At 43.8% G+C, this 24883-nt stretch overlaps 1 protein-coding gene across 4 annotated transcripts in view; it reads right to left on the bottom strand.

Annotated features, from left to right (window-relative positions):
• Positions 1-3117: 3117 nt before the first annotated feature.
• The window catches only part of CASP7 (caspase 7), a 52032-nt gene continuing 30266 nt past the window's right edge, over positions 3118-24883 (bottom strand). For all 4 annotated transcript variants that reach the window (XM_015456708.3, XM_005566472.4, XM_045361575.2 and 1 more), the window contains exons 3-7: positions 12889-13025; positions 12279-12407; positions 8519-8694; positions 7708-7837; positions 3118-4722 (exon numbers count right to left, since the gene is read on the bottom strand). In XM_015456708.3, the coding sequence (XP_015312194.3) occupies positions 4493-4722; positions 7708-7837; positions 8519-8694; positions 12279-12407; positions 12889-13025 (802 nt within the window). In that variant the 3' untranslated portion in view covers positions 3118-4492. The remainder of the gene's footprint in view (positions 4723-7707; positions 7838-8518; positions 8695-12278; positions 12408-12888; positions 13026-24883) is intronic.

Genomic DNA, 24883 nt, shown 5'->3' with positions numbered 1-24883 from the left:
GTAGTGCCATAAATATTCATAGTGCCATAAAAACCAAAACTTACCCCGAAGCAAACTCGTCGTATTTGACTTTTGCGTTTTCTGATGTTTGTTGCGTACTTTTAGAGAGCCGTACCTGCATGAACCTACAAGCTAATGGAGTTTCCGCGTCCACATCAGTACTGTGGTAGTGGCTGGGCTTTCCACATATGCCCTTGGTGTGTTTGTGTTAATGATTTATGAATCAAAAAGAATTATTTGCCACCTGATCCAAAACAAAGCCCTGAGGTCTAACAAAAAGGTGACCTATGGCCTGAGGGCACACTGGCTCTAGTGTCCACTGGGCTCTGGGGACAGGACGGGTGGAAAAGACAAGCTCTGAAGCCTCAATGCTCAGCAGTTCTGCCACCAACAAAAACATGCAAGAAATGGCTCCTTTAATCCCATTATGTTTATGAAAACATTTTAAAGGCTGCAATTCACATTCACAGACACTTTGAGATCATATAATCCTTTTATGCAGCAAAGGCTTATTTAACAGGGAGATGGGTAAAGAAAGTAAAAAGTGTACTATATACTTTAAGGGTATCGTGGAGTTTTAAAAGAGATTACGAGAGCTTGAAAATCTGTCTTCCATGAAAGCTCCGAAATATTGTTTTATTAATTCTTTGTAGGTATGTACTATCACCTCCATGTTCAGTGCAGAGGGAAGACCAAAATGTGTGTGTGTGTGTATACATATATGTATATATATACACACACACATGGTCCTTGCCCTCAAAATAGAGCTTCCTAAACTGTAATGTACACATGGACCACTTGGGAATCTGGTTAAAACGCAGATTCACGTTGAGTAGGTCTGGGGCGGGGTTGAGAGTCTGCATTTCTGACAAGCTCCCAGGGGATGCTGATGTGGCCAGTCCAGGCACTCGCTCAGTGTTGCAAGACACGAAAACATTTACAAGGCACACAGTGTAAAGTAGCTTTCTGATCTGCATGTCTTCGAAGAACTCTTCAGGATACCTGGGCTGCTGCTATTTGTCCAGTGGCTAATTAACACAGAAGAATTGTTGCCATAAACTGATGACCAACACAGCCTCTTACCTGGCCAGATGTTTTCCGGAAAAGGGCCTGAAAGAGGAAAAGCTGGCAAAAATGCTGTGCTTCCCGGAAGTCGAAGGCAATCAATCCTTGCTCACCAGAGTAGCTGGTAATGAAAGATTTCAGGTGACTTCAGATTTGCACGACTGGGCAAAATAAGGGATTTGTCAGCCAGTGTCTAGGGCATTTTGGTGGATGTCATTTCCTTTCTCACAGAGAGGCCTTGGTTCCCTCGAGGTTTTAAATCATGTAAATTCAGTGACCGCAGGACTTTCAGACCGATTCGTAGCAATTCATAAACACATTGGGCTGATGACAGCTTGTGGGAATTTGCTCAGACAAAAAGGCCAGGGCAGAGCCCAAAGCTGTCTGTGAATGTATTAATAGTTAAAACATCTAAAAAAAAAATATTTCTTTTTTCTTTTCTTTTTTTTTTTGAGATGGAGTCTTGCTCTGTTGCTGGAGTACAGTGACAAGATCTCAGCTCACTGCAAACTCCGCCTCCCAGGTTTAAGCTATTCTTCTGCCTCAGTCTCCGGAGTAACTGGGACTACAGGTGTCCACCACTGCGCCTGGCTAATTTTTGTATTTTTAGTAGAGATGGGGTTTGACCATGTTGGCTAGGCGGGTCTCAAACTCCTGACCTCAAGTGGTCTGCCCGCCTCAGCCTCCCAAGAGCTAGGATTACAGGCATGAGCCACCGTGCCTGACCCGATAACTAAAAACTTAAATAACCTAATGGCACCTTGAAGAAAATGAAAATCCAAACAGAAATCCAGCTTTGAGCTCATAAAGCCAGTGGGAATGCTGTAGTCTGCACTGTCTTCCCATAGGACAAGGGCAGCGCCCTGTCTGATACTCCTGCGAGGAGGAACTGGGGTTCTGAACAACGATTGGGATTGTATATTCATCAGGACTGAGCTCTCCTTTAGGGTAACTTGTCATCAGAATTTTGGAATATAAAAAGTCTGGAAAGTTTAGAATGAAGGTGGTATGACTGAACACATTTCCAAGTTGAACTCAGATTTCTGATCTCAATAAATAAGTGTCTGCCCATGGAAGTATTCAAGGACTAAGACTTTATTAAAAGTCTAAGGGATGAAAGGTAATATTCATTGTCTGTAAGCTATAACTTCCCAGAAAATTCAGGAAAAATTAATCCTGATACTTGGGAGCATTTCTTTCCCTTTAATGAAGGTTAAAAGGCAAATAACTAGATTGTATGGTGTTACTTCAAATTGCAATGCTCTTAGGCCCTTTGATTTCTGTGATAGAGACCTTTATTAGATAGCTTATTTTCCAAAGAACAGCCTGAGAATTCTGGGAATAGCAGTGTGGATGCTTGTTATGATCTCCAATTTTGAACATTTGGAATATTTTAGATGGCAGAAAACCAGGGACAAGTCTAATAAATGCACCCAAAATTAGTTTTCTTATTTGAAAGATACTTTTATGTTATCTGATTTTACTGCCAAAATTAATAAATGGCAGCCCATCACAAACATCTTTCTAAGTTGATTAACCCTTTATGTGAAGAGTCCTGGCTTCCCAAGTAATTACTTACTTATTAGTGTACTAACTTCAAAAACATTATATTATATATTGAGGTCAAGTCAATAGGGTCAATTCTTCTTCATCTTTTTTTTTTTTTTTTTTTTTTTTTTTTTTTTTGAGACAGAGTCTCACTCTGTCGCCTAGGCTGGAGTGCAGTGGCTCGACCTTGGCTCACTGCAACCTCCATTTCCTGGGTTCAAGCGATTATCCTGCCTCAGCCTCCTGAGTAGCTGGGACTACATACAGGTGCCCACCACCATTCCCAGCTAATTTTTTTGTATTTTTAGTAGAAGTGGGGTTTCATCATGTGGGCCAGGCTGGTCTCGAACTCCTGACCTCAAATGATCCACCCACCTCGGCCTCCTAAAGTGCTGGGATTACAGGCGTAAGCCACTGCGTCCAGCCAATAGGGTCAATTCTTACCCTGTTTTCTCATTTCTCCATTGTCATAAATGACTTCAAAAGGAAAGCAAACCGGACAGGTTAGGAATTAAGCAACCACATTTTTAATCAATACATATGAACATTTGTTTGTTAACCAGTTACTATTAGGCAGAAAAAAACAGTCATTTATCAAGATTTCAAAAGATAACACCACCTTGAAAATAAAGTGCCAAAAATCTTTGCCATAAATTCTTCCTCACTTATAGAACTAAAATTAACAAATATTTACTCAAAATAAGGCTTGGAATTATCTAAAAAGTTCCAGATATATTTTAAAGATTTAACAGATTTTGCACATAAAGCCAAGACAGATTGTTTTACACATACATAGACTATCTGACAACCCAATGAATAAATGATTGAATGGATGAATTGTTGAGCATTAGTGATTACTTATGTTCACATTATGGGCCAGGCTTACATCCATTTCTTGTTCTTCTCCTGCCTCACTGTCCCTTGCTCTTCCAAGGCCCTTGGTAAGGTGGCTTCCAGGTAGGCCTGGGCGGTAAGGTGCTGGTGGAAGATGTGAGGGCAGGAGAGGTGAGACCAAGGTATTCTCTGTATCTGACTCAGTTCAATCCATCTCAGGCAGTGGCTTTGTCCTTGTCATGGCTCCACTTCCCACAATCCATTAGTGGTCCTACCTCCCACTAGGCAGCCCCCACCATGGTTCCAGCTCCTCTGGATGATCCTACTACTAGACTCAGGAAACCAAACCTCTTCCCATTATCGTCACAGCCCTGGGTGTGTTAACAGCTTCTTGCTATTTGGCTTCTCTTTTATCATCTATGTAAGTCAATTTCCTGTATTAAATTCCCTCTGTTGAAACACCTAGAATGGTTTCTGTTTTCCAGACGGGATCCTGATGGATACATATCAGAATCATTTAGCTTTTTCTCCTCTTATCTGGAAATTTTTGCATGAAAATCTGCCCTAAGCCAGTGAAAAATCATTCAAATCACACTCAATACCCACATTCTGCAATAAAGGTCAGTAAATATCCCCTTGGCTGTGTTTTGTCAAATACTGGGATTCTCTTTGCCAAGTGCAAACATGACTCTGCCTACCACTGTTACCACCAATTACAGAGGACACAGCCACAAGCTTTCTCCAGAGGTCACTTTTGTTGCATGTATTAAGTCTAATAGGTAAAAGACATACAAAGAGAAAATTAATCTTAAGAGAAAGTTACACAGTTACCAAATGAATAACATTATTTAAAAAGTCTCTGAAAATTCAGAGAACAAAAGACAGCACCAGAAAGTTTCTTCCCTGTTGAATCAATACATTTTCCCGAAATGAAAATTCTGGAGAATTTCTGAATACTTCAAGAGCATCAAAAAAAAAAAAAAAAAAATCTGATTCATTAGTGATTGATCCATTGCTTCTCAGCTAGAATGCACCCCTGATATGGCTAATGACTGAAGTAGAGTTCCTTGGTGAGCATAGAGACCACACAGGGGATCTGCTTCTTCTCATGGAAGCGTGGGTCATCACACTGAGACTCAAAGTGCCTGGCGACTCTGTCATTCACCCTGGTGAGGATCTGCATGATCTCCAGGTCTTTCCCGTGCTCCTCCAGGATGGAGCAGAGGGCTTGCACAAACCAGGAGCCTCTTCCTGGGCTCCTCCACGAGTAATAGCCTTCAACAGGAAAGAAAGGAGATAATCAAATCAGCTAATTCTGACAGCTGCTCCACTCACCAATGAGACTGACTCTATGGGGCTTTTACACCTGCTTTTCAGAAATGATTTCACTCTACTCTGCACACAAGTCATTAATGAGAATTATGCTGGTGTGCTCAGAGAGCAAACATCTGAGATTTAGAGGGTTGGCATGAAGATGCTAGAAAATGCTTTGGGTACTTCACTACGGAAATCCTATGACAGACAACATCACTAAGGGCCAGCCTTGGTGGATGGTGCCAGGGTACTCTCCTGTGTTAGCCTGATGGAGGTACCCACCTGATATATATCAGATACATGAGTGTGAAACAGATCTGCACATGCAGACTTCCAAAGGAAATGCTGGAGGTCTATTCCATAACTCTGGAACTCCTCACTACCCTTTGGGGGTCAGTGCTACTTTCGAATCCAAATCTACTAGAGAAGGAATTTGCAGGGAACCTTGAAGATTTCTGAGATGTGTTCCTGCTGCTGGGGTACATGGGAGTAGAGTTGGACCTTGCTGAAGAAATCCAGAGGCACGAGGAAGCTGAATGCCCAACTGTCTGAGGGGCAGGGCCAGGAGAGCCTGATGCCCTGGGAGGACAAATCTCATCCTATAACTCCCTAACCTAAAACAGTTTGCTTGCACCACTTTATCTGGGTCAAGTTCAGGCTGCTTGACACAGCACACAGGGCCCGCCATGACAGGGCCACTTGCCTACCTGTCCTGGTTTGATCCTGGCCATGCCCTGTCACATCCAATGCTATGGACTGAACTATGTCTTCCCAAAATTCATTTATCGAAGCTGCACTCCATAATGTGACTGTGTTTAGAGGCAGGGTCTTTATGGAGGTAATTAAAGTCCGATGAGGTCACTAGGGTAGGGCTCTGATCCAAGGGGATTGGTGTCCTTATAAGAAGAGACACGAGAGACCTCACTCATTCTTGCTCTCAATCTCTGCCATATGAGGCTATAGCAAGAAGGTGACCATTTATGAGCTAGAAAGGGAGCCCTCACCAGAAAGTGACTTAGCCGACACCTTGATGTAGGACTTCCCAGCCTCCCTAACTTAAGAGAAATAAATGTCTGTTGTTTAAGCCACCTTGTCTAAGGTATTTTGCTATAGCAGCCCAAGAAGACTGATATACGCTGCGATCCAGCCCCGAGTTTTACCAAATGCACTGGGCTATCCGGCCCCTCAGTACTCCGTCGACAAGCCCTTCTCTTACCCATGTCGTTTGGAATTTTAGGCTCAGTTACAGCAGCTTCTTTTTTTATTGAGACAGAGTCTCACTCTGTCGCCCAGGCTGGAGTGCAGTGGCACGATCTCGGCTCACTGCAAGCTCCACCTCCCGGGTTCACGCCATTCTCCTACCTCAGCCTCCCGGGTAGCTGGGATTACAGGTGCCCGCCACCATGCCCCACTATTTTCTTTTTTTTTTTTTGTATTTTTAGTAGAGATGGGGTTTCATCATGTTAGCCAGGATGGTCTCAATCTCCTGACCTTGTGATCCACCTGCCTCGGCTTCCCAAAGTGCTGGGATTACAGGCGTGAGCCACCGCGCCCGGCCCAGCAGCTCCTTTTTAACATAGCTTTTCTCATCTGCCTCCTTGCTCAGAGCACCTACAACTCTACCACTGGGTTTGTTTACACAGACATAGCCCCCATTACACCTCCTCCCTCTCAGGAGCAGAAAGACCAAATTATTTTCTATCTTACGCCATCCTTAAAAACTTGTGAAGTTATCGCTCTCACAAAATCCCATCTGTAGATCCTGCCAGAGCTGGTTTTCCAAACACATCAACCTATTTACTGTAACCAGTACCCTGGTGCCAAATACTTGACACAACTACTATTACAGCTGGGAAAATTCTAACTTAGTGCTGGTTTGTACCCAAAACAAAGGAACGACTTTCATTGAACAGACTCAGTCAAATGAGGTGCTCGGTAAATAGTGAGGGGGTGTGCCCATTGCTGGCATTTTCTGGTACCTGTGTACAGGCTGCAGTGTAAAGGAACCTTGGCTGAGCCACAGCTCTACTGTGCACTGAAATCTCTCCCTGACCTTAGGCGTATCACTTAGGTTCATCCAAACTAAAAATTATTTTATTTTATCTGTAAAATCAGGACAGGAATAACACTTCCCCTAAATACTTATGGTATTATTGTATATGAGAAAAAATACATGCAAGACACTCTATATTGTAAAGTACTATAGAAATGTGTGTCCTTATAATTTCCAAAACACTACTAATAATAAATGAATAAATCATTTATTTATGAATCATTCATTTATTAATGAACACATCATTCATTTATTTATGAATGAATAAATCATTCATTTATTTATTTATGAATGAATAAATCATTCATTTATTTATGAATAAATAAATCAGCTTTCCTGGAGAGAAAAGTGAATGCATTTCTGTGGTAGGCAGAATAATGGTGCCCAAAGATGTCCATGCCCTAACCCTGGAACCTATGAACATAAAACCTTATGTGGAAAAAAGGACTTTGCAGATGTGGTTAAGGGTATCGGACTGACATGGGGGAGATGAGCCTGGGGTATCCAGGTGGGTCCCATCTAATCACAGGCATCCTTTCTCAGCTGTGGTCAGAAAGCGAGCACTGTTAACGACAGAAGAGTCAGAGAGATGACAAGGTGCTGGCTTTGAAGATGAACGAAGGGGCCACAGCCAAGGAATGCAGGCGGTTCTAACACGCCACATAAAGGCTGGGAAATGGATTTTCCCTTGAGCGTCCAGAAGGAATGCAGCCCTGACAACCTGTCTTGGAGTTCTGACCTCCAGAACGGCAAGATAATACATTTGTGTATTCTAAGCCACGGTGTTTGTAGTAATGCATTACTGCAGCAAGAGGAAACGAATACTGCCCCCAAGTCTGTGTTTTGATGACGGAATGGACTAAAGTATGCTTGGCAGACAATGGACGTGATACCTGGAACCGTGGAATAGGCGAAGAGGAAGTCAGCTTCCACTGGGATCTTACATCGAGGATTAGCATCTGTGTCATTGATGGGCCCCGAGTCAGCCTGGATGCCATCATCGAGCTCTGTCCCTCGGCAAGCCTAAGTATCAAAGTAGACATCATTCCACGCAGTTGGGAGCAGAAATGTATGTCCTGTTCACTGCTGTGTCCCAATACCTAGAACTGTGTCTGGCATACTTAGGAGCTCAATGATAATGTGATGAACAGATAAATGAATGAATGTGTGTCAAATTACTAAGCAAAGCAAATAAAAGTATTGCAATGTCTTAAAGAAACCTTCATAATTTGTGGCTGGGTATGGAGGCTTACACCTGTAATCCCAGCACTTTGGAAGCCTGAGGTGGGTGGATCACTTGAGGCCAGGAGTTTGAGACCAGCCTGGTCAGCATGGCGAAACCCCATCTCTTCTGAAAATACAAAAATTAGCCAGGCATGGTGGTGCGTGCCTGTAATCTCAGCTACTCAGGAGGCTGAGGCAGGGGAATCGCCTGAACCTGGGAGGTGGAGGTTGCAGTCTGCCGAGATCACGCCACTACACTCCAGCCTGGGTGACAGAGCGAGATTCCATCTCAAAGAAAAAAAAAGAAACTTTCATAATTTGTGATCCAGTGGAAACACATATGCTAACCATTCAGAGATAGAAAAATTAAACCCTAATTTGAATACGGAAACAGCATTTGGATTTGTAAAAATGATGCCATCCCTGTCAGTCTATAATCTTTTCCCATTTTCAAGTGTAGTGGCATTGAAAAGAGGTTACCTGAATGAAGAAGAGTTTGGGTTTCTCTAAAAGGGTTTTGCATCTATCCCCCCGAAAATGGGCTGTCAAATCCTTTATTGGTGTGACACCATCTTTCCCATAAATTAAATTTTCTTCTCCGTGGCTTAAGAGGATGCAGGCGAAGCAGGCAGCATTTGTATGGTCCTCTTCAGAAGCTGCAGGCAAACAATACGAACATTGAAGAGTTAAGGTGTAAGTTCTGGGGGGCCTCAGATGCAGCATTTCCAGAGGCAGCCTGGCAGCTGCCTCTGACTACTAGAGGGGTACAAGAGTGGGGAGGAGAGGAGCTGGGGACTGGGCTCCTTTCAAAGGATCAGACTTATCTAAGAAGTTAAGAGACAGGGATAGGTACAATGTATGGGGGCTGATAGGTGTGGCCCTGCTGTTGGCTAGTTTTGTGACATCAGGAGTGTTACTGAATCATTTTGTGCCTTGGTTTCCTTATCTGTACATTGAAACATAATAAGCATCATGCAAGTATTTGTTAAAGAGAATAAAATATTATACTAAGTGCAATAAGCCAGTCACTAAAGGGCAAGCACTGCATGATTCCACTTTCAGAAGGTACCTTGAGTAGTCAAGATCACAGAGAGAATATAGAACGGTGGTTGCCAGGGGCTGGAGGAAAGGGGAAATAGCCAGTTAGTGTTTAACAGAGATAAAGTTTCAGTTATGGAAGATGAAAGAAAGCTTGGAGATGGATGGTGGTGATGGTGACACAACCATGTGAATGTTGTTCTGATCTATACATTTAAAAATGGTTACAATGGTAAATTTTATGTTATATTGTATATTTTACCACAACTAAAGAAAATTAAAGAAAAATAAATAAAAATGCTAGATTGGCTGTCCATTTAGGATACTGAGGAGAGGAATCATAAACCATGTAGCCAGCTGGCCCAGCTAGAACTCACCAAAGGCTCTGTGATACTAACTAACCAGCTAGAGGGTAACTAACCATTACTTTTAATGCCAAAAACCACAATTACTTTTGCACCAGCCCATAACTAGCTAATATACATATCCTTTCTTCTTCTCTATGATTAATGAGGGGGAGGAATAATATTTAGAATTTCTTGAGCAAATACTACGTGCAGACACTGATCTAGGAACTTTACATGAGTTATTTTTAATTCCTACAGGACTGGAAGTAGGCCTCTTTTATCTTTATTTCACAGATTTAAAAAAAATGGAATCTCGGAGAGGTTTCATAACCTTCTCCAAAGGTGGTACGACACGTTGGAGCCTTGGGGCCGTTTTTCAAGCCCAGGACACTGTGAAATCCAGCTACCTCACCAGTTCCAGGCAGAGCAAGAGTGGCCTCTCCCATTCGAATTACCAAGACACTTTGCATCATCTGCACAGTGATTCTTGTATTAGTTTTGATAGTAGAGGTATAAGGCAATGGTGATGAAAGTTGGAGTTCTTAGCTTATTTTAAGATTACACAAATTAGGACAGTTAGAAAATGGAAGTTTTGTCTTCACTGGAACTGACTGCATGTAAAGTCAGAAAAAATAAATGCTTTACTAGTTTCATAGGACAATAAACAAGAATTCTCTGATTGTGACATGCCCTGGGCTTGGGCAGAATGAATCACCTTTCAAAAGAACAGAAACGGCCAGGCGCAGTGGCTCACGCCTGTAATCCCAGCACTTTGGGAGGCCAAGGCAGGCGGATCACGAGGTCAGGAGTTCGAGACCAGCCTGGCCAGCATGGTGAAACCCTGTCTCTACTAAAAATAAAAATAAAAATAAAAATAAATTAGCCGGGCATGGTGGCATGCACTCATAATCCCAGCTACTTGGGAGGCTGAGGCTGGAGAACTGCTTGAATCCGGGAGGTAGAGGTTTCAGTGAGCCGAGATTGCACCGCTGCACTCCAGCCTGGGCGACAGAGCGAGACTCCGTCTCACACAAAACAAAACAAAACAAAACAAAACAAAAAACAAACAGAAACTACAACTGGGACAAGTTCATATGCCTATCTGGGCCATTATACTTCTCGAAGCATGCTCACAAAATTCCTCTTGGCTCATAAGCTTCCTCACTCCATCCCTAAGAAACAGCAGGAGCTGGTATCATAATCTGCCTTTCAGGAAAGCAAAAAAAAAAAAAAAAAAAAAAATCAGGACGATGTGGTTGCCTTGCCTGGGTTGCCTGTTAGAACCTGGGCCAGACCCAGATCTCAGACTCCTGACTTCTAGTCTGGTCTAGGACATGACCTACTAGGGTACAAAAGGTAAGCTTGTAAGAGTCAAGTTGGAGGAAATTAGGAAAAACACCTAGTTTAAAAGAAAAAAGATGGTGGGGACTTTTTTTGTTTTAGCTGCGACGTTAACAAAAACAGCAGTGATTTAGACTGTGTTCCTATACACTTCCTGTGGGTCTGTGTCTAATGAATTGATAGGATGTTACTTTCAAACACTTGTCCTAAATGCCAGAATACGCTAGGTGGCATCCATTAGAGACGGCGGTATAATAGGAAACGCGTTTGTCCTGGAGTCAGAAGACCAGAGTGTGGGTTTCAGTTCTGCCCCTACTAACTGCACCCTTCAGTGTATCGTTCATCCTCTCTGAAGCTCCACCCCTTCTTTTATTTTTTATTTTATTATTATTATTTTTTGAGACAGAGTCTTGCTCCATCACCCAGGCTGCAGTGCAGTGGTGCCATCTTGGCTCACTGCAACCTCTGCCTCCCGGGTTCCTGGGTTCAAGTGATTCTCATGCCTCAGCCTCCCAAGTAGCTGTGATTACAAGTATATACAATGCCTTCCAAGGCCACACTTGGCTAATTATTGTATTTTTAAGTAGAGATGGGGTTTCACCATGTTGGCCAGGCTGGTCTCGAACTCCTGACCTCAGGTGATCTACCCATCTCAGCCTCCCAAACTGCTGGAATTACAAGTGAGACACCGCACGTGGCCCGCCCCTACATTGATAAAATAAGCATAATATTCTGTTGCCCAACATTGCAGGGCTTCTGTTAAAGATCTAATGAAATAACTTAGTGAACATGCTATATAAAAAATAACATAGTTCTAAAGTATATGGGAATTATTATTCTCTATCCACCACAAGGGAAAAGTTTACACTTACACTTCATTCTGGGAAGGATGACATGGATTTGTTACTTCCCAGGAATGAGTCTTTTGAAATTGTGACCATTCTGTACATAAAGAATCTATTTCTCTTGCTGGACTTTCAGCTGATTTCATCTTTTTACAGAGACTGAAGGCTCCTGAAAGAAACCTGCCTACCCCAGGACAGCTATGGACTGGTCAAGAGGGAGGGAGGTTTCTCACACTGAAATTCCTCTGCCCTGCACAGGCATCCTCCTGAGATGGGCCTGGCCACGGTGGGAGGATCGCCTCCCTTGGGTGCAGGAAGAAGACAGATGGAGGGGTGGTAAGGGCTGAACTTTTCTTTTCTTGAGACAGGGTCTCACTCTGTCACCTAGGCTGGAGAGCAATGGTGTGATCATGGCTCACTGCACCCTTGACCTCCTAGGCCCAAGCAATCCTTCCACCTCAGCCTCCCAAGTAGCTGGGACTACAGGTGCATGCCATCATGCCTGGCTAATTAAAAAACAAACAAACAAACAAACAACCATTTTCGAGATAAGGTGTTGCCATTTTGCCCAGGCTAGTCTTGAACTCCTGGGTTCAAGGGATCCTCCCACCTTGGCTTCCCAAAGTTCTGGGATTGCAGACGTGAGTCACCACTCCTGGCAGCGCTTACCTTTTTTAAGCAGATCTTGCATCTTTGCACAAGAGCAGTCATTATGGACTATCACGTCAAAACCCAGACTTCGGAAGCACTTGAAGAGCGCCTCGGCATCTTTGTCTGTTCCGTTTCGAACGCCCATACCTGTGGGAATCAAGTAACGAGTCCACAGGTGAGCATCCCCTGGCTGAATACCACATGCGGGTACCAGTGGGCCGGGCGCTAAATGTACTGGCGCCAGCTGCAGCAGAAACACTCCAAGTATATGCAACGCCTTCCAAGGCCACAATTTAAATGAACTGAAGCAAACTCAAAGGGGAGGCTAACAGTGCAGGCTGCCACAACAGGTGAGCCTCCTGGTAACACTCAGCTCCCATCAAAGCCAAGGCTCTCCTGGATTCTCAGCCCTTTGGTCAAAGCCCCGCGTCAGCTAATACACGTGGTGGGACCTTAGACTGAACGTTCTCCATTTCCACACAACCCTTTCCCCTGGATACAGCAACCCCGCCTTCAGAGGGGCTGTCTGCCACAGTAGGGGGGTGCAGCATTTATCCCATAAATGTTTGATACAAATAGGAGAAGATGAAAGGGAACCAGAAAGATTAACCCACGCCCACATACCTACCTGTCACTTTATCAAAGTTCTTGTTGTTTATTATGATGCATTTGCCCATCTTCTCAAAATTCATGTTGTACTGATATGTAGGCACTCGGTCCCGGGTGGTCTTGATGGATTGCCCTGAGACATTTTTCTTCTTCTTACTGGGGAAATACAAAGTTCCATAGTCAGGGGCTGTGGAAGTGTGTATAGTATCGCCTCTTCATTTTACTACTGGCATGAAAGGGGGGATGCCTAAGAAAACTGCAATATCCTTGAAGAAAAGACCTGGCGTGGACAGACGGCTCTGTTTAATTGTCATGTTTAAGTGGAACAGGGTCCCCTGGCAAATTTTATTAGATGCCAGAGAAATGCAAATTAAAATCACAATGTGACACCAGTACAAGCTGACCAGAATGGCTACAGTGTAAAAGACGCAAAATGTTCAGCCCCTTGGATTAACAAACATTGCTTGGTGGGAACCTACTTTGTACACCCATCGTGGAAAACCGGCAGAATTTACTGAAATAGAATGTATACATAACCTATGCCAGAGCAACTCCCCTGGGAAAAGTAAACACGTTCACCAAGACGGGTCCATTCACAGCAATACCATTCAGCGATGGCCTCCAACAGAAAATAATCCGTACGTCCATTTGCAGTCAAACGTACACATTGTTGAATGTTCATCTAATGAAATACTACACGAGAAGGAACAAACCACCGCAATGTGAAGCAACGTGAATAAACCTCACAAATGTAACAGTGAGTGAAAGAACTGACATACAAAAGGGTATACACAAAGTTAAAAAGAACAAAACTAACAGCTAGGATCAGAAATCTGGAGATGGTTTTCCCCACGGTGGAGATCAGAGACCAGACGGACACGGGGTCTTTCTTGAGGGTGAGTCATATTTTGTTTCTTGGTACGGGTGCTGGTTACACGTGTGTTTCTGTTGGTGAAAATTTATCAGTATATGCACGTTCTATGTGGATGTTATGTTTTAATAACATTTACATTAAAAGGGGGAAAAAGGCACAGAAGGATCACAACAAAAAAGTAGGCTCTTTCCAATCTCCAGACAACTGGTGGTCCAGTTTGCCAAAAGTCTGGCAGGTAGGCACTGTGGTGGGGCATGAGGCACTACGGAGCGGGCAGAGGGACACATTTCCAATGAGGGTGGGAAGCCATCTTGCCAGCCATCCATGCCAATGTGAGCTCCAGGAGGAAGACATTTCTCTGTTCCGAAAATCACTGAATCCCCAATAGGGAGAACGATGCCCAGCATATAAGTTGCTCAGTAAATATCTGTTATATAAATGAATGAATAGAATCATATCCACTTCATTTGACAGATATGGAAACTGAGGTCCACAGGGAGACGGGGTTGTCCCAGGTCACCCAGCTAGTGATGGGCAGGTCCAAGTCCGCAACCCTGTCCCCCAGAGTATCTGCTAGAATGATCTGCCTGCCTTTCTCCCACGGAGCCTAGCCAGAGTTAGAAGCAGCAAAATAAAAGTCAAAACCCAGCTTGTTACCTGACAAACATGGGGTCAAGGGTACTGCACTTGAGTTGTCATGGACTTCTATGGTTGGAGTTTCTCAGAATCTCTGAAAGGACACGGCCTTCCCCCTCTCCGCCCCCACTCCTATCTTACTCCAAATTACAGAGGAGCTCTGTATGTCTAAGCTGCAGATGCTGTATTGTTTTTCCCCTTGAACATGACTTTATCCTCCACTTTTGGAAAGTCAAATTTCTTCCATGTGGCCATTTTACTTTTAAAAGAGAAATGGTCCTGAATCTGTTTTGCCTTCTCTGGGCTCCTCCGCTGTTTTGTGTTCTGTCTGGTTTACAGGGTGACGCTGGGTTTTCTTCACATTTCCTTCCACAAAGAAGCAACACAAAAGAGCGCTGGACTTGGGGCTAGTCGGAGCTCTGCGTCCACCTGCCCATGTGACCTGATCCAGTGAGTTGTTACCCTTTGCAGAGCACCAGCTTCCTCTCATGTAACGCAGTCAGTTGCATGCAGTAGGTGAAGCATTTCATGATCATCACAAAATTAGATGGGAGGTGCAATGGCAGCAGGTACTTCCTGTGAATTCTCCCCACCTCCTGCCCCTTGGAGATATATCAGCAAAGGGAGTTTCTGCACTGTTCAAGGACATATTATTCAGGCAGCAATAGGATTTCCTTATTGCCACCCTGTTAATGACTGCTATTGACAGTGTTCTCTGTACTTTTTAAAATATGTGTGCACAGCTTTTCAAACACATAAAATCTCTGGTCTTTGATAGGCATCTCAGAGGTAGGTAGAGGGGGGATAATCATGCCCATTTTACAAGTAACAATAATAATTAACATTTGTCAGTGCTTACTAGGGGCCTGGATATTGTTAAAACTCTCATCTGCATGTCCTCACTGAATTCTGACAGCAACTCAGAGAGGGAGGCAGATATCATTGTAACCCCCTTTAAGGATGAGCTGCGGAGGCTTGGGGTAGGGAAGTAACTAGCCCAGGGTTGTGAGAGGGCACAGCAAGTCCAAATCCAGGCAGTTGGCCATGGATTCAAAGAATTAAAATTGTTATAAAATCTCCATACTGCTCAAAGCAATCTACAGATTCCATGCAATCCCTATCAAAATACCAATGACATTCTTCAACAGAGATAGAAGAAAAAATTCTAAAATTTATGTGAAACCACAAAAGACCTAGAATAGCCAAAGCCATCCTGAGCAAAAGGAACAAAACTGGAGAAATCACATTGCCTGACTTCAGATTATACTACAAAGCTATACTAACCAAAACAGCATGGGACTTGCATAAAAACAGACACACAGATTAATGGGAAAAAAAAGAGAAAATCCAGAAATGAATCTATGCATTTACAGTAAACTCATTTTCAACAAAGGGGCTAAGAACATACATTGGGGTAAGGAAAATGTCTTCAATAAATGGTGCTGGGAAAACTAGATAACCATATGCAAAAGAATGAAACTGGACCCCTAACTATTGCCATATACAAAAATTAAATCAAAATGGACAAAAGATTTAAAGCTAAGACCTGAAACTATGAAACTACCGGAAGAAAATATTGGGGAAACTCTCGAGGACATTGGTCTGGGCAAAGATTTCTTGAGTAAGACCTCAAAAGCAGAGGCAACCAATGCAAAAATAGTACATAAGTCCAAAAGAAGTATATTTACGTAGCTATTTCTTATTAGTACCTGCCACCTATGGCCCAGGAGCTTTATAAAATCACTGCATGTTCTCACAGCCAGGCTGCCTTTGTGTAGATAAGAAAATTCAAGTTCAGAGTTGGTATGTGATTCCTGGTGATCTGACCCCAAAGGGTGTACTTTCTCTACTAGACTATTTTTTCTTTGAACAAACACTGTTTTTGATACTAAAATTCAGGACAGGACTTACTCATCTTCCAGGTTACTTTTGTGGAGGGTGGAATATAATCTGTGACCTTTCTGAAATTAGGTCTCCTAGCCCAGTTAACCCCTCTACCAAGGTAGTTTCAGGGTGGGCTTCAACCAGTGCTCTCCACAACCCTTCAGAAAACACTAGAATGGGATAAAAGAAAAGAACACTGAATAGGTAGAGTTTTTATTTATTTATTTATTTTTGAGATGGAGTCTCTTTCTGTAACTCAGGCTGGAGTGCAGTGGCACGATCTCAGCTCACTGCGACCTCCTCCTCCCAGGTTCAAGCGATTCTCATGCTCAGCCTCCTGAGTAGCTGTGATTATAGGCGTGCACTACCACGCCCAGCTAATTTTTGTATTTTTAGTAGACATGGTTTCACCATGTTGCCCAGGCTGGTCTTGAACTCCTGACCTCAGGCGATCCACCCGCCTTGCCCTCCCAAAGTATTGGGATTACAGGTGTGAGCCACTGTGTCTGGCCTAAAGTAGGTTCTTAACATGTCAACTGAATTTCAGAGCTAACTTCCTGGATCCTGCAGCTAATTCAAGGCTATTCAAAGATCCTAAGAGTAGCATGAAGTCTAGCAGGCTGGAAGTCACAGTTTATGCACTAAAATCCTTTCAGAGATAAAGTCCTACTTCTTTCTTCTGTGGGATGGATCTCAATGATGATATCAAAGTAAAAAACAAGCTGGGATTTTTTTTAAAGCTGTCATTAGCTCATCCTCAGTGATGAGCAAAACAAAACTAGCAAGCATCCTTTATGAGAAAAACAGAATTAGATATGTTATGTGAAAAATAAAAGGACTCTGGTTCTATCAGAATAAAATTTGGAAAATTAACTGGTTACATAAAAAGAACACAACAGAGGAAGAAAGATAAACACTTTAAGAAAACACTGTCCATGGTTATGAAAAGTACCTTAAAATTGAATATGAAATATGGTCCTCCGTCCTGGTAAATATCTAAAAAGGGTGATACCTAGCCTGCCCCTAAATTGAACTCCTATTTTTCAAAATGAACTTAATATCGGCTTCCTCCTTCTGGATTTGAGTCTGCCAATATTAATTTCTCCTTCTAAGCAAAAGAACTTAGCTAGTCTGCCCCTAAAATGAACTCTTATTTTTCAAAATGAACTTGGTATCTGCTTCCTCTTTCTGGATTTGAGTCAGTCAATATTAATTTTTCCTTCTAACCAGAATAGCTTTTTGTTAAACCCACATCTTCCCAGACCACAGATGTGTGTTTGTGAGTGACTATCAATTCAACCCCATTGAATTCATCTTCCTAAGAAGAGCTGGCTTTGGGAAAACTCTGTCCATAGCTTAACTTTGAAGAAGCAAACCCTGATGATTAGATTAAAGCATGTAACTGGAGACAAAGAAAAGGTGCAAATGATTGTCTAGAAGGCATCAGGAGGAAAGCATCAGAAAAAAAGGGGGAGAGGGACGAAAAGTCCACTGCTTATAGATATATTCAGCAAGAACGAGAGTCTAAGAGATTAGGTTTCCACCTAAGAGCTGTGTTGTTTTGGGGTACCTTCTTTCCCGGGGATTATATCCGTTTCATCCCCATTCTCCCTTTGAGGCTACAATGAGAGCCACCATATTGGTAGAAAGTGATTTGCCATCCGGCCCACTTGACCCTGCAGCTACCACTGATTGGTCCAGGGGGCACCTGATCCCCAGGCTGGGCCAATCAGCTCTCTTCCCTGGGAATTTGAGAACTGAAATTGAGAAAATGGGTCAGTCTCCGTCAAGGTGATTAAAATGAGAGTTGGTGACTGCCATGTTTTACCATGTGGCCTGAGGAGCCAAGAGGACAGACTGGCAAAGATTGGGCAGAACAAAGCCAATAGATAAGAGAAATGTGGGGATGGAGGAGGAGAGTGGGTAATGTTCACCCAAGATTCCTGTGACCCTGAGTGTTCCTTTAAAAAGAGAAATCAAGCTGGGCACGGTGGCTCATGTCTGTATTCCCAGCACTTTGGGAGGCTGAGGCGGGCAGATCACCTGAGGTCGGGAGTTCAAGACGAGCCTGGCCAACGTGGTGAAACTCTGTCTCTACAAAATACAAAAATTAGCTGGGCGTGGTGGCGTGTGCCTGTAATCCCAAGCTACTAGGGAGGCTGAGGCAGAAGAATCACTTGAACCCGGGAGGCGGAGGTTGCAGTGAGCCGAGATCATGCCTTTGCACTCCAGCCTGGGTGACAGAGCAAGACTCTGTCTAGAAAAAAAAAAAAAAAAAAAAAAAAGGAAAAAAAAAAAAGAGAAACCAGATCCCACCATCACCACTTAAAGCCCTCCCAGGGCTCCCTGTGAAACTCTGTTCCAGGGTTTCAGAAGCCTTCAGGGTGTCCCTGCTGGCCTGTTGGCCCCAGCTCTGGTGCAGCTCTCCCCTGCACAGCTCAGACCTGCTTGCGGAGGATCATAGGGCATGGCAGGACCCAGGGCACCCACGATGGTTCCTACCCAGTGGAGCTGGCCACTGTCCCTTGGTCTCTTGTTTCTGCACGCAACAACCCTAGTTCACTGGGCATCATGCTGCTTGCTCCCTCAGGCCAGGACCCTGGAAGGCTCAAGCTACATCATCTTCTGACCTGATGTCCACCATTGCCTCCTAACTGGCTTCTCTCCAAAATGAGCTTTTAAAAATGGTAAGGCCAGGTGTGGTGGCTCATACCTGTAATCCCAGCACTTTCCAAGGCCAGCGTGGGCAGATCACGAGGCCAGAAGTTCCAACAACCTGGGTGACATGGAGAAACTTGGTCTCCACAAAAAATGCAAATAAATAAATAAAGCCAGGCATGGTGGTGCACGCCTATGGTCCCAGCTGCTTGGGAGGCTGAGGTGGGAGGATCACTTGAGCCTGGGAGGCAGAGGCTGCAGTGAGCCGAGATCGCACCACTGCATTCTAGCCTCGGCAACAGAGACCCTGTACTTTAAAAAAAAAAAAAAAAGATAAATCCAGTCAGATTAGTTCCTTGCCCAGAGCCATCCAGTGGTTTTCTCACATGTGGGGAAGGAACTCCAGGGTCCTGACCACAGCCCGCAGGGCCTACATGAGTTACTGCCCTTATTATATCCACTTTTTCCTTCCCACTCCTGCCTCAGCCTCCGGAGTAGCCGGGATTACAGGCGCACACCACCATGCCCGGGTAATTTTTTTTGTATTTTTAGTAGAGATGGGGTTTCACCATGTTGGGTAGGTTGGTCTCAAACTCCTAACCTCAGGTCAACTGCCCGCCTCGGCCTCCCAAAGTGCTGGGATTACAGGCTGCGTGAACCACCGCACCGGCCCCTGCTTTAACTTTTAAATTCGTCACCTGATCTCAAATTAGAGCTATATTGTCTCCTGCTAGAGTATAAACTCTATGAGGGCAGGACCTGGACTACTTCACTGCAGTTCCCCAGCTTCTACAACAGTGCCCGACACATAGCAGGTGCCCAACAGTGTTTTGTGAATGAGTGAAGAGCGTTTCCTGCTGAAGACACACCACAGTCAGAGGCCCTGGGCCACCTCCAGTTTAGGTGGAGATCAGCTAAATGGAGCTGCCATCCTGCCTGGTGACCAGCAGGACATGTCAGGGGCAGGTGAGGGAGGGGCACACTGGTACCCGCACTTCCATTTTACCAGTTCTTGTTGCAAGGCTGCTGCAGAGACACTCATTAGGTACAGTCTCATTAGGCTCAAAGTTCACATATAGGAAGAGAACAGATTTCTGAGGGAGTTGATTCAGGGCAGCCGCTTCCTGCTGATTCTGCAGGAATGCAGGACAACTCTTTTGCTCGAGTATTTCTTTCAGGTGGGAGACCTAATACTACGTGGAAACATTTTTGGAGTAATAAGTTTTCTTCCCTCATTTCCCCCGACTCTCCCATTTCCAATGTTGAACCTTCATAGCACACCTCAATTACAAGAGCTATCTGGCAGACATAAGCTTATTCAATTAGTCACGCGCTCCCACAATAACCAGGTTGGATCATAAAGGGAGGGTTCTTTAATCAAAATCACATAGTACTGTAAACAAGAATGAGGAAGCTCTTTATGTTCTGATGCGGGACAATTTCCAATAACTCGTGTTAAGTGCAGAACAAAACCAAAGTGCAGAACAATGACAGCAGTGTGCTACCTTGTGAAAAAAACTGAGAGGAACAGAAAATATGTTTAGATTTGCTTGTATCTGCATAAAGAGACACTGGAAGGATGGTGCAGTGGATAAATCCATGACAGGGGCTGGACTGCGTGGATTTGAATCCCTGTTCTACCACATAGCTGTGTGACTGTGGGCAAGTTACTTAACCTCTCTGTGCTTGTGCTTCCTCATTTGTTAAAAGGACAAAATAACAGCATCTAGCTCAGAGCTTGTAAACAAGTTAATATTCACAAAGCATTTAGAACAGTGTGTGTCCTGTTGTAAGTGGTAAATAAACATCATGATTATTACTGTTATTGATACAGGAGACAGAAATTATTTAGGCAGATAGTAAGAGTATAAGAGTCCTCCACAGAATTTCCCTTTTAACAAAAAGCAGCCCCCAAGTCATTTCTTTTTTTTTTTTTTTTTTAACAAAGAGCAGCCTCAAAAATCGAGCTGCAGACACAGATAAGCAAGCTAGAAGCTTGCACGGGTGAACGCCAGCAGCTGTGCCAACAGAAAAGGGCTACTTAAGGGCCAGGTATGTTTAACAGGGAGGCTCCATCTTCCCTTTTCTTTGTCACCATGTGTACAGTAAGGAAACAGGTAACATGGCACTGGCCAGGTGGAGAAGCAGCTGTAATAAAAGATGAGGGTGGGGCGGCCAGCTTTTTCACACCCTATGCAAAAGGCACACCTGGTCCAACTAATCTTTTGCGCCCTATGTAAATCAGCCATCACCTCCTCAAGCTCATCTATGAAACTCCTTGCATTCTACTGTGGAACCAGCAACCCATTTCTCTTGGACCCCTCTCTCTGCAGCAGAGAGGTCTTCTCTTTCTTTTGCTTATTAAACTTCCACTCTGAACCTCAGTATTTGTGTGTCTGTGTCCTAGTTTTCCGTGGCCGTCAGACACCGAATCTTGGGTATTTACTTCCGACAATGACGCTGGTTCATTATTATGTCCGTCTTTCCGAGTGGTTATCTGTGTTACAGGGAGCTGGGAGCAAACAGCAAGCAAGAGTGGAAAGAACTCTGACTGTGTAACTTTTTTATTACACGCAAATAAGTTATTCAAAACGCTAAACTAATAATTACCATTTAATAGTTAAAAGTCACTTGCTTGCTATAAATGGATTTCAAGATCTGGCTTATTCTGAAGATCACTGGATTCATAATTTTTTGTGCTAATTAAGAGGGCTCCCTAGACGCCCCATTTTTCTATTTTTCACTGTGACTTTATCCCTCTGCCTAGTCTTCTAAATTTCTTACTCCTCTGTGTCAGCAATAACAACAAGAATCAATACATAATGTCACTTTTTCATCATTTACCGCTTTACATATATTATCTCATTTAATCTTCTATGAGGTATTAACTCCATTTCACAGAGAGATGAAATCAGCTTGTCCAAAATTACAAAGCTAGAGAGGAATAGAGCCTAGATTCATTCCGAGGTGTAACACCAAGTCTCCTATTCCAGAGTTTCTCATCTTTGTTAAAATTCGGATTCCTGTGCTTTGCTCTAGACCTACAGAATGAGTCTCAGGTCAGGCGTGGGCATTTTCCTGGGACGATCTCCAGTAAGCAGCGTTAAGCACAGAACAAAAGCAACGTGCAGAACAATGCCAGCAGCAGAGGGTCTGAGCATCTCGGACCCTCTGAAGCTTGAGGGTCAAGACAAAAGCCTGTCTGTCCACTGCATGGGCCCTCTTGGCTCTGACCTTTCATTGCTGTCTCTGATCTTGTTTCAAGCCCCTCGCCTACTTCCAGAGCCCGAGGAAGCGGAGAAGTTGATGGAAGATGTTGGCCACACATTCCTGCACGGTGCCGATGTGCACTCCCGTGTGGGGCAGAGAACACCAGCTCATTCCACTGTATCAAACACCTCTCCAGCTGTGCACAGCCTTTTGGCTCCTTGGTTCCTGGACAGAAGATGGAACCTGACATACCTCAGGAAGCACAGACTCTGGAAGGTGCCCCTCTGCAGCATTGAGGTGTATTTAGGGCCACCGGGGCAATTTACAACTCTCCATGAAACCTGCAAGGTCTCCTAGCAGTGACCGCTAAGCTGAACATTAAACGGAAATTCCTTTAATGCCACCACCAAAATCCTTCCAGGAAATGCCCCAGCAGGCAGTGTCATCCTTAGAGTCTCCTTCCTTTGTAACAAACTGTGTAGAGTCCCCGGGGCAGCCTGGGTGTGAGCAGTAATTCACTCTCAGCACAGTCAGAGGAGGCATGCTTTGTAATCCCAGTCCTAGCAGCAAACAGAGTTACTGTCTGTTTGGAAATCAGCTGCTGGAACCGAGCAGATCATCAGATAAACAACTGCTACTGGACAGCAGAAAGGGCCTCAAGGGCTCCCAGGAGACTGTGCTAATTAATTAGCCAATGGCACAAAGAAGACAACAGTCCATAGCTCAGCCCAGCAGGTTCTCCCAGGGGTGGGAGCTGGGGAGGAAATAAGAAAGAAAATAAAATGCTTTCAAAGGTTCAGATTAGAAACTTCTTCAGCTGGCGATCATCCCCAAAGACATGATTTTCTAAAAGTGGCTGTTCTTGTTTCTCCAGGTTCCTAGGACCTCACAGCAGAAGATGTTGAAGCATGTGAGAACTGTTGTACCCTGCCAAAAGGGGAGGCAGGAGGAAAAGGCCGCTAAGATTCTTTCAAGTCCAGATCAATGGGAATAAGTCTTTCTTCGGAAGCTGATGAACGATACAAACGGTGGAGGAACCACTTCAGATATTTTTTAAGTCACCATGAAGAAGTACGAGTATTTTTATAGGCTTACGCTTTACAAATTGAATTAACAATCATTATCCCACTGATTCTGCAAAGTGCAGACGAGAGGCAAAGAAAGATAAGGCAAGTAAAACTGGTCAGGGTATTTTTTCCTCCAGAGTTTATCACTGCCCATTCTATCCATCCTCCTCTTTTTCCTCTCTTTGCTAACTGCTGATGCAACTACCTTTACTTTGGCCCTTTTTACATTCTGAAGACTTTTACTAAGATTACTTTGCGAAGAAACATCTGATTCTTGTTTTAGAATCTGCCATTAAGTGCAAAGTCCAAGATAAACCAGAGCAGTGAATTGAAAGTTCTAAATCCGCTTAAAAGCTTCTGTGTTCCACAATTCACTGCAGATTTAAAAAAAGAAACCTGGCTGCTAAATCACTATGCTCAGGACCAGACAAGCAAGATCACAACACACTACAATATCATGGTAGAATGACTTATTCAGTGCACTTCAGTGTGCACTAAAATGCAAAGGAAAGTTAATTAACAGAGCAGGTTGAATCCAGTGCTTCCTAACCATCCCAACTCTTTCTTCATGTTGAGTTTTCTTGCCAATATGGGCAAGTACCATTATCTTTGTTTCCAGACGTGTTCAGATAAGCATAAATCTCTGCTAGGAACACAAATAATGCCAGCATCAACTATCAGGAAGGAACCAGACTGTCCTAACTTCTTCGGTAGACAGCCATTTCTTGCAACTTCTAATTTCACAGTGTGAGCTCAACTCAGTCATTTTCACTACAACAAACTCAAGAGTCAAAAAATTATAACCAAGCTCTCATGATTATTTAGATAAAAAGGCCTCCTTGAAGAGCCTACAGCAACTTGTATCAGAAAACATTATAGGATAAAAATATTCTGCCTACTTTACAAAGAAGTGAAAAACCTTAGAAAGAGTACAACGGATTTTTACAATCCACTCTGGGTGCAAGTATAATTTTCCCCATCACTGGAGTGGATAAATACAGGTTTTATCCTCTTATGGATCCCCCAGGCTACTCAAAATGTGAATTATGCCTTTCTATATTTGGAAAGGAATATAAGCATGCAAGAAGCCCACTGCAATTAATTTTCTAAAGCATCACCATGAATAGGATTCCCAGTAGCTCTATCTGCCTGCAGACATTCATCAGCATGAAAGTAAACACACCACCAGGCTCACATTTCCCCAGAGCTGTTTCATTCGGAACTAGAGCTCTGGTTTTCGTAGCCGCTTTGTCTAAATATTTTTGGGATGATTCATTCATGGTCTCAACATCTCAACAGAGGGCATCCCCACGGTCCTAACATACCAAGGCACAGAGCAAGACAGAGAAGAAAAGAAAGAGTGAAGGTAGTACCTAGTGTCTCCATCCGAAAACAGTTCCCTTTGCATCAGAACTAGGCTGTGCCCTGAGACGACAGGAAGTGAGTTTCCTTCTTCTCTGTAATAATAAAAACTCAACATGCTCGGAGCTCAGCAGGGGATAAGACTGGCACAGGCCGCCTGGCCCTGAAGGCCTGTGACTGAATCAGCAGTGAACTGCACGCTGGAGTTTTCCATAGGACCATTCAAACTCGGGCTGGGAAGGTCACACTGGCCTCTCCCTTCTCTGCTGACCGGCAGAAATGCCCCGGCTCCCCATTGTAGCACCCCCCAACCCTGGGATGGC

The sequence above is a fragment of the Macaca fascicularis genome, chromosome 9 (genome assembly GCF_037993035.2).
Source record: "Macaca fascicularis isolate 582-1 chromosome 9, T2T-MFA8v1.1".
NCBI lineage: Eukaryota > Metazoa > Chordata > Mammalia > Primates > Cercopithecidae > Macaca > Macaca fascicularis.
The sequence above is the reverse complement of the archived record's forward strand: the minus strand, read 5'-3'. Positions and strand labels throughout refer to the sequence as shown.